This window comes from Etheostoma spectabile, chromosome 10 (assembly GCF_008692095.1).
Source record: "Etheostoma spectabile isolate EspeVRDwgs_2016 chromosome 10, UIUC_Espe_1.0, whole genome shotgun sequence".
Taxonomy (NCBI): domain Eukaryota; kingdom Metazoa; phylum Chordata; class Actinopteri; order Perciformes; family Percidae; genus Etheostoma; species Etheostoma spectabile.
The window spans coordinates 20,840,520-20,851,031 of NC_045742.1; the positions used below are offsets into that span (position 1 = coordinate 20,840,520).

General features: G+C 39.0%; 1 protein-coding gene across 1 annotated transcript; it reads right to left on the reverse strand.

Moving 5' to 3' along the window:
- Nucleotides 1-9,004: 9,004 nt before the first annotated feature.
- LOC116697242 (ubiquitin-40S ribosomal protein S27b) lies at nucleotides 9,005-10,278 on the reverse strand. The gene is made up of 2 exons (XM_032528563.1): nucleotides 10,069-10,278; nucleotides 9,005-9,356 (listed from the first exon to the last, which is right to left on the reverse strand). The coding sequence occupies exons 1-2, from the start codon at nucleotides 10,226-10,228 to the stop codon at nucleotides 9,178-9,180; spliced, it is 339 nt and encodes a 112-aa protein (XP_032384454.1). The 5' UTR covers nucleotides 10,229-10,278; the 3' UTR covers nucleotides 9,005-9,177.
- Between the last annotated feature and the right edge of the window lie 234 nt (nucleotides 10,279-10,512).

Below are 10,512 nucleotides of genomic sequence, written 5' to 3' on the forward strand. Positions count from 1 at the left end.
AGGACATGCTACTCCGCAGCCAGGTTTTTCAGGCGTCTGAGGTTTGAGAAAGTTTTCTCTGAAGAAGCCACAGAGATCGGTAGGCACCTGCAAAGTTTAATAAGATCCTCTACTTCTCCAAATAGAGCTCTGGATTGAGGGTGCAGGTTAGATAGGTGTGAGGCAACTTCTGTACTGTCTGGCATGGGTAATCGGCCCCTTTAAAAAACATCTCCCAACATTTGGAGCTGAAGGTGCAGTTGCCCGGTGTCTGGCTGTTTGGGAAGCTGAAGAGATTTTTCCAATGAAAATGCAGTTGTTTGCTGCATCAATTCTTCTCCCTGAATGCAGCTGTTTCTTCCCGGTCGGGTTGAATCTACTAGTCCTATCCGACTAGACCAAATTCAGAGCTTTGTAAAACTCAGCTCTCCATTTGAGTTCACCTGTTGCCTGTGACAACGCTTCAGGGCTGACAGTTTGGCAAAAGTGGGCAGGTGTTCTGCTTACTCTGGGGTCAGCATCTAGCATCTTTCGACCATTCTTGGTAGCACATGCTTTCACCTTTTCAGCCACCACCTTCGTTTACACAAATAATGGCACCAAGGGCACTTGACTTTGCACTGTGAAGGCTCCTTGCCACAGTTTCACAGGGCCTGAACAGGGCTTTGCAGAGGAGGCTGAAAAGAGTTGTGCCATTGAGTGGCTGTTCGTGCAGTCCTGATATTTTTGCCCTTGCATCCCCTCTTACACCTCTATCATCTTTTAAGCTTTCCAGTGTCGCCAGTACAACAGCATACCCACGGTGCGCACACACCATCTCGTTGGGCGTAGTCCTAAATGGTTGACACTGATGTGAAAAGTGTTTCAAAGAACTGTTTGCGTTTTGCAGATTGTTGATGCAAAGAAAATACAAGGACTGGGGGCTTATTTCCTTCAGTCGGGCCTGAACACCGGAAAAGCGGCCCGACATGTTATTTGCTACATCAAAACAATATCCTTAAAATACAATCCAAAGACATGTTCAATCTTACAAAGATGTCTTTCCAAAACTTAAACAGTGTTTCTGTGGTTGTGTCAGGGCTAGAGTAAAATCTAAGAACTTGCAGTGAGACTGAAGATTACTGTCAACAAACTGAAGACTGCAGGAGAATTGTTCTGTTGCGTTGATATCTGTGGGGCTGTCAGCTGTCAGTCTATAGAACAAGCAGTCTGATGCGCGTGTTCCTACTATGTCCTTTGGAAAAGCCTGAGCAAACTGTTTGAATATCTCATTCTGTATTGTGTCAGACATCCAATTAACCCTCTTCTTTATTCACTCTCTTTCTTTGGGTAAACTAAAAGTCTTTTCCAGCATCAGGTCATAGAACACATCCTCATGAGTCGTGTCACCCCTAAAAGGGATTCCTTTTTGTCCCAGGAATGCTATGAAACAAAATAATATCTCCAGGACATTTCTTGCTGTTTGCTGGTCTTTGGCGGCAATATCGGAGAGCAGAGCGCTTATTAGCATTTTTTTCTAACCTGGCAATAGTACGAATGGCATCCTTATGAATGGACGATTTCTTGTGCAGACAAAATTTAGCAGAGGTAAGTTAAAAAATAAAGCCTGGATCCAAGCAAATAAAATTTAAAAAAAAAATTGGTTAAATTATGGTTGTAGTAGTTTGTCCTTTCCCTAGAGAGTGCTGCGGCACCCTCCGCGCCCCTAGTTCCCGCGAACATGTAACATGTTCCCAATGACAAGGCTTACATGCTAATGTTAAGCACCATAAATGGCTGCAAAAAGATTGTTTCAATCCATGTAGCAGGTGTCAAGATATTTTAATTTAATATGTGAACATTATGGCCTGTTTGTTGTGCAAGAGGAAGGGTCAAGGGATCACAAGTATTTCAGATGTATTCATCACCATGGAAAGTCCCATGCAATCCAATAGTTGTCCAATTATTTCACTACAAAACAAAAATATCGTCATGGTGGCACAAGAAAAAAAAGTTATCCTCTTCCTAAATTGCATGGAAATCCATACCAAAACAGTTTCAGACCAAATGACCGACCAGCAGACTAACATTGCACTCCACAGAGCCATGCATCTAAAAAGGCTAAAAACAAAAGTTCTATGCCCAAATACAATCCAGTTCGAACGCACATGCTGTATGGAACTGTTTAAACCATGTCTTTTGTCAAATTGAACATCACATTGCAATTTCAGAGCTGAAGCATTTGAACAGTGTTCTGTATGAACCAAGATTTTAGATCTGACCACTGAGTTAGGCCTACACAGTAGACTGTCAATCTTCCTCTATGATACCATTCAAATTTAATGTTATTTTTTAAATATTAAAATAATATTTGAATATTTAATACTCAAATGCAGCCTGTTATTAATATGTACTAAACTACTCAGTCTTATGAATTGTCACTGCTATCATCAGCATGTGGTTGTTGTTCCACGTTCTCAGCCTGGCCTTGAAGGGGATCTACGTCATGGCGCGTAGCATTTCTGGCACGTTACTTTTTCCACCACGAACACCCAGCGACAAACCAAAATCAACCGAGAACTCAATGTAACGTTATCTAACATGTGTATTGAAGCGGCCCTGTTGTAAAGGCTAACGGTGCTTTGTTAGTACAATGACATGTTAGAAAGCACAGCCAAAACAATTGGTCATAAACTAATTAACAATAGTGTTAGCCACCATGTTAACAGCATTAATAGCTAAGCAAACGGTGATGTCACTACTATTTTAGTGATTTATAAGCAACCTGTTTCTTGCAGATTGTGTTCAATATGTTCAGAAAGCACTGATAGGCCTACACAAGCTGAAATAGTTTCTAATAGTGTTTTTTATATTACACATATATAGACAATAGGCTTGTAAAAACGATTGAAAACTGGACGCTGAAACACTGACCCGCTGTAGGGTGTCAGGATAGAACTTGACCCAGAGATGTTGGACTGTGAGATCCAGGAAGATTTATTTACAACTCCAACATGAAGTTAACTATGAAGTCGTATTTGACGTTACATGTGAAGTTGGATGTGATTCTGAAATATAAGCAAATAATAATGTACATTAATAAGCATCCAACTTACAATGAACATTATTTACTAAAACTAAATAGTATAGCCACCAGAATATAACAAGAAACAATACTAAGAATTACATTCATTTCTCTGTAATAATTTACAGAAATGTAGCATATTGCTCAGTAACACAAACTTAGAATAAGGCACATCTATTACAGCACACATATCCATAGGCTGGGAAGGATTAAACACAGGGTTTCCACCGCAAAAATAAGAACATTTTAAATGAAAAGAGATCTGTTACCGTTAACATTTGTACCGTGGTTTACTGTTACACCGGTAATAGTTACATTCCTAAAAGGAGGTAAAAAAATAAAAATAAAAAAATAAAAAAAACAGGGCAGTGAAAAAGCTTTCTAAAAAAAAAAGCTGCATTGAACTGGGAAGTGTGCTGTCAAACTGCTCTTAAATGATCTTAGGACAGATAACCTAACTAGATGTGAGTGAGTCAAGGACACTTTCATTAGCATTCAGATCCTCCTTCATCAATGTTGATGAGTTTGACCCGGGGCTGTTAGATGCCAATGATTTCCTTTATTTCTCAAGGAAAGCAGTCTCAAGTCTCTGGAGTCAGGGGAGAGAGACTTGCTGTATGGTTCTTCCATTATTAATACATCTGAGAGGAAAACTCTGTTTTTAAGCTTGTAAGAGTTATTAGAGCAAATACAAGTTGTTAAGTATTTTTTTTTTAAATATTTGAAGTGATAATTGAACTTTTTCTAGCGCATGTAACATGGGATGAGCTGAATTGGATGTTTTTGTGAAGTGAGGAAATTAGATGGGCATGGTGATGTAAAGTCCACAGAGGATTCAACCTTTTACTACTCTCTAATGAACTGGAACTTGAACTTTGTCATGACCCCCACTATATACTATCATAAATTTGATTAGAAAACCATCTTTTCCCATTATAACCAATTAGAGGAGTTCACAACAGCAGAGTGACTAGAGAGCAGGATAATAGCTCACCTTGACACTATTAAAGCTAACAATTTATTTTATCGTCTATAAAAAAAAAAATGCATCTGATACAGTCCTTGATCAAGCCTGTTACAAATCGGTTGATCAATGAAAAAAACTACTTATAGTTTTACAATACTATTAATAATGGGTGTAGGAAATGTTGATGAAATTAATGACTGGACATTAATTTGATGCAAAACAGACAGCTACTAATAAATGATCCATTTTATTAGCTCTGGCAGTGACCTTGTAAACTCTAAGTCCTGATTCGGGGCCCTGACCATCTGGCCCGTGTGTCTTGCCTGTCAGCTCAGCAGAAACCCGGGGATAACTAGGCGTAATCAGAGGGCACAGAGCCATGGACTGCCACTGTGGCTTACTCCATGCGTGTGACTTGTAGCTAGACAGGTGTACACGCGAGCTGGCAGCAGCTGGTGATCATGAAAATTGTTTGCTGTGATGGTAGAGGTATGCTAATTGCTCATATTCTTCATCTTCTGGCGGTGCCATCACCTGTCATGATCGGTTACTGTGCAAGATGTCTGTAGACTTCGAGCTATTAACATGATTTTGTGTAATCACACGTAGAGCTGGGCAATATGTCGATATTATATTGATATCGTGATATTAGACTAAAATCTTAGATTTTGGGGATTGCAATATGGCATAAGTGTTGTCTTTTCCTGGTTTCAAAGGCTGCATTACAGTAAAGTGATGTCATTTACTGATCTTACCAGAGTGATGTAACTGTTCTATTATTTGCCTTTACCCACTTAGTCATTATATCTACATTACTGATGTTCATCAAAAATCAAAAGTGTAAATATTTTGTGAAAGCACCAATAGTCAACACTACAATATTGTTGCGGTATCGACATCAAGGTATTTGGTGGTTTTAGATTTTCTCTATCGCCCAGCCCTAACACCGAACTGGTCAACATGTAGTTAATCAGCCTGATTGTCTCTCGAGCTTAACAGCAGAGGCAATTGATTTCTTTTGCATTAAATACAGATCTTTAAAAAGACAATTGTGCTTTGCTTTTATTTAAATGTTCTCTGCAAGTTTCTGAAGAAAAACTCAAACATCTGTGGTTTCCTGTCATATTGAGACCAGGTTATATTTTAGCAACAAAGCACTTGGCATTGAACTTATGTCTAAAGTAGACGGTAAGCTTCCTGCTAGGGCTGTCCAAGAACTTCTTAGTTAACTAACATTTATATGATTTTGTTGACTAATCAATTAGTTTAATGGACGAATCTTTCAAACTGAGTTTCTCCACAAAAAGTTGTGCAATAGCACCACTTTCAATCTGGTGTTGACCAGAGATGTGCTGATAAGTTTCTTATCATTCAGCATAATAAAAAAACAACATAAAACAATAACTTATCGATTAAAGAAATCTTAGTCCACGGTTAGACCGATTAGTCGATAATCGACTAAGAGGGGTAGTGCTACTTTCTGCTCTTAATAAGAGACTTCATCATTACAATACAGCTGTTAAAGCCAAAGTAGATGCAAAGGGTAGAAAAAGCAGTTATAAAAGACAAGTATGTAATTTTAGATTAGCCATGCTCAGTATTGTGCACCATCACCACACAGTGGTGGCCTAGAGGTTAGAGAAGAGAGCTTGTGACCTCAGTCCCCAGACCAACAGGATAAAATCTGAAAGAGTGCTTGTCCCTCCCTCATTACAGCACTGAGCAGGGCCCAGCTCCAGTGGAGCTGCTCCGCGGCCAGCGGATCTGCCTGTGGATGTACTGGGCAGCTTCCAGGTGTGAATGTGTGCAACTGTGTGAATGTGATCAGGGCGTTCCTGAAAAAGAGAGGCTGCCTCTCAGTGAACCTCCCTTGAATAAATAAAGGTTAAATAAAAGGTTAAATAAAAGATAAACAACTCTTGAGGCTGCCCTTATTAAACACATTTGATTAATAAAGTTAAGTCATTTTATTTTTTTAATTTAAACCACCAATACTAGAAGATACAAACTAAATCCGAAAGGCAACATGTAGATGGCTAAGACAGACTGTGCTCTCTGCTTGCCTGACGTCAATTTTATACATGAATAATTCAAAACTGCTAAAATAGCAAATACAGAGGTTACATTTCAAAGAACCAATTCTGTCTTTTTTTTTTTTTTTTTACATCTTATCAAAATAGATTTCTGTTATGGAAACGAGGCGTCGGTTGTTAGCTTCAGTAATGAAAAATGATCTCATTTTGTCCATCCCCTGAAGTTGCTGAAGCATGAGCTCCTGTAGATGCATGCTGTGGTTGAGTATAAATACAATCTGTGCTTAATCAGTCACCCCCCCCCCCCCCCCACACCCCCAGAGCTCCGACCAACACTGCTCAGGTTATGCTGAGCATCTCTGGGAGAGGTTTCAGAGCTCTCTATACACAACATAGACAGAAAGCTCCAAACAATGCCACCCTGCATGGCAGCTGCCATACCCTCGCCAAAAACCCAGTACAGTGAAGTCAAAGCCCATTAGAGTACCTCGAGGATGTTGCTGAGTACAAAAATGCACAAATGGTAGGCCTACAGTGCAGTATATCAGAGCAGTTTCACATTTTTCAAGTCAAGTCATGCAAGGCAAGTCGCACATTATGAAATCATCAGTCAAAAAACAAGCTTCGTGGGTCTATTAATGTTGACTTCCTTCTAAAAATAATCCACAAAATACTTTGTTTTGATGTCAAGAGTGGCAAATCTGAGTTATAAATCAATGTATTTTTTTCTGTCAAGCAATTTTCTGGGAACTCTGAAAGCAAATGTTTAAATAGGTTTAATAGTGCAAAAAGCCCAGTGGTGTATTTCTGTCTGTTTGAAACACAGCAGTGTGTAACTTCTCCTGGCTTTCAACCCCAACACATGCCCGCCTGGTCAATCCTGCACACTCTTAAAAATAAATAAGCACAAAACCCGTCCAGGCCTTCAGCGTGTGTGGCCATTTTAACTGCATGGCTCATTTCCAGCTCAATACAACACACAGGTAGAGCTGGGCAACATCACTAAAGAAGTTGTATCTTAAAGTAAGCTTCAATAATATCAGGCTTTGGCAACATAAGGAACAATTGTTGGTATAACAAAGTGCTGCCAGTATAATGTATATTATTTCTAATAATCTATCAGAATATAAGATTTCAACCATATTGAATCCATACTTTAGGAGACAAACAAAAACAGCAGGAAGTATCATATGAATTAAAATTGTGTCAGATCCATCAGAATCAGCAGTGTGGCTGCAGGGAGTAACATAAATCTGCTGTATATAAAGGCAGGAAAACTATTAAGCTCCTCATTTTATGTAATGAATTCTACAGCGATAAGCTAATTTCTCTAATCTGAATTTAGAGTTGATGCCAGCTGGTGCACATGCGCCATTTATTTTTAGGCCATGGAAACATTGGCATGTCCATCCCTATTACAATATCAATATTTCATGCAGTGTTCATAACAGCAAACCTGCATGTGCAGCACTTTTTTCGTATTTACTGCTCTGGGCTACCAAATCTCAACTTTTTTGCCTTTTATCTTGTAAGTTAAGTCAAGTCCCACGCAAAGTATCACAGAGAGCAGTCTAACGAGACAGACTCCAAGTTTTAAGCTCTGGTCTTTATTATATCATAAGTAGGTGTAGCAGTAGATGATTTGATGAACTGACTAAAAGATGGATTGGCTAAATGATTGCGGGTTTCTTTTTACGCACTGGTTGTAGCGGTCTGTGCTCTTATATTGGAGCTTATGCAGGGATGTCTTACCATTATAGACCTATAAGTATTTTCAACACTCTGAATTATCATGGTAATAAAGCAATTAAAATGTAAAATAGTGGAATTTAATCATAGATGTGTGAGGCAATGTATAGTGCAATGTCAGACGTAATGTGTCTAGATTAGGCGTGTGACAGTTCTCAGGTCACAAGTCAAAATCAAACTCACTTTCATTTAGTTCTCTCTCTTGCTCCCTCCCCTTCTCCTTTTTCACTATGTACTGAAAAAGTGAATTGAGGAAGATCTTCAAGCCCAGGGGCTTCAATTGTGCCCACAGATTATTCTTTATTCCTGGTCAATATCAGCATGAAATTATATTTTGTTCAAAATGAAAAAAAGAGCATTTGTCATCACTTTTGAATGTTTGTGCCATCAAAATGTAAGGTCTTATAGATAAATACTTGCTCACAGCAGGGTTGGTTTTACTTTATTTCATAGCTGTCACAAAGCATTATGCACCCTTCTATCACAGCAGATATGTAAAAGCTATTGGATCAACGCCATCTAAGATTTGGCACTACACCATCCAGAACTCCCATCTATTTAACTGACATAGTAAGTTGGCTACATCATATGGAAATTGTATACTCATTACATTATTATCATTATTGATTAAAGTAGTTCTAGCATAATGTTGCAAAACAGTATCCAAAAGAAGCGGCAATTGTTAATTTCATGAGCCCATGCAGTTATGAGGAGGACAACACACTCCAGGTAATTACATTGGTCATTGTCCCTTTTACCCAGTTTGTTACGCAACACTGGCAGTTTTAGCATTCATGCACACTCTGCAAATATATCACTTTTTTTCTAGAATATCTGAGATTAGTCTAGTCAAACAAAGCAGCCAAATGAGTCTTTCCTGAGACTCTTGTGATTTTTAACCTAGGTTTTACAGTCTGTACAAGTCAGCTGATAAACTCCAGCAAATAGCCTTTGGCCGCACGTGCCATTCTTCTGTATTATCATTCTGCCCCACCGCAGCAAACGCACAAAACCAACTGGCCACAAACAGGAGAACAAGAAGGGCTTGTCAATGCTTTTAATAACCAACAACCACACACTGCACATCCATCCACACACTGCACATTCTTCTAGCAACCTGGCTGGTGACACAGCACAACAGTGGTGGAAAGTGACAAATGGCTGGACTTTGCTGCAAGCTATAGTATTATCATTTCACCCATGCAAAACGTTCTGTAGGTGTGGTTTTATTTTTTACATTTGAAATGGATGTTAATAAACAGCCTTACCTGAACACAATCCTGTTTAACATGTAGTGATTATGCAAGCTTATGTGGTTAAACCTAATCTGCAGAGTTGTAATCCTTACTGTATTTCAAAATATCAAACATTTAGCACTTTCCTCTTTAAAATTTAGCTAGTTCTTCCATACTTCGGTTTTTGCCTTCCTTGTCACCCATTCCTTCCTTGTTGCCTCCTCCCAAAATTCTTTGAATCATATAAAAGGTTGACTTGTTTTGGATTCCGTATTCAGAAAGCTTAGCGGAGGGAGTCAGTAGCTGGCCTGTGAAGATCAGTCGCAGACCTAACAAACACACACAATTTATTACAAACTTACAATTAATTTCTTTAATGTTTTCAAATCAATGAGTGAAGTAGCCCCTATGCATGCTCAAATAAACTACCCATCTACCAATCAGTTCTACTACTTAGAATCACCAGGACCTGAGGCCCATGTCTCAAAGATTGTTATAGCCAGTTATCTTGGCGACTTTGTTATGGCCCTGAAACACTAACCCGACGGACCGTTGGCAGAAAAGGCAGTCCGCGAGAAGATTCAAGAGGTTGTAATCACTGAGTGTACTGGAAAAGTGACTGAAGTGAAAAGAAGAAGAAAAAAAACGATTACAGATTGTTTTCTACAAGCTCTCAAATCATATTCTACAAGTGCTACATCGCATTCACGCGCTCTACCATTTTGCATCATATTTACATTCATAATTATTTGGCTAGTGTGTCAGGGCCACGCACTTTAAAACACGTAACACCGCCATCTGGCGGATTCAGCTTACAAAAAAATATCACAGGTTTGGGTGGGTCAAAAGCTATAAATATGTACACCTTCCAATTACTTTTCCTGTGTTTTTTGTGTCTCTCAAACTGTGGCACTCTGTTGCTTGTGTATGTGTGTATGTGCACTTCTGTGCACATTTATGTTAACTGTATGATTTAGGCATTATAACCCATTAGCGTCAAGTGGACATTTCATTCCATGTGTAGTTTGCTTGTGTAGGTACCTTCAGGCTCATAAGAACGGTTGTTCTCTTCTATCTTCTCCAACAGCTGCAACACTGTGATGCTCTTCAACTGCTCCTCAGTGTCGCACAGGTGGATCTCCATGACCTCGCCATGTGGAGTTTTAACAAAAACCGTCAAAACCATTTCTGTGGTGTTCATAAGCTTCAGTCGATCTCTCTTCAAATGGTTCAGATTACAGAACAGGATGTTGGCTGTGTTCAACTGAAAATACTTTCACTTTAATTTAAAGAAACATGCACCAGCTTTACCTATACACAAACCACAAACTTTTAAACCCGGAGCTTATCTAAAAACATTTAATTCAACTTTACCTATAAAGTAGCCTATATGTGGCATTAAATTTACTCTCAATAACTTTAAATTCTCTGGTTTTTTGATGTTCCCAATTCTAGCATCTGTGTTCATGTGTGTTTTCCTTACCC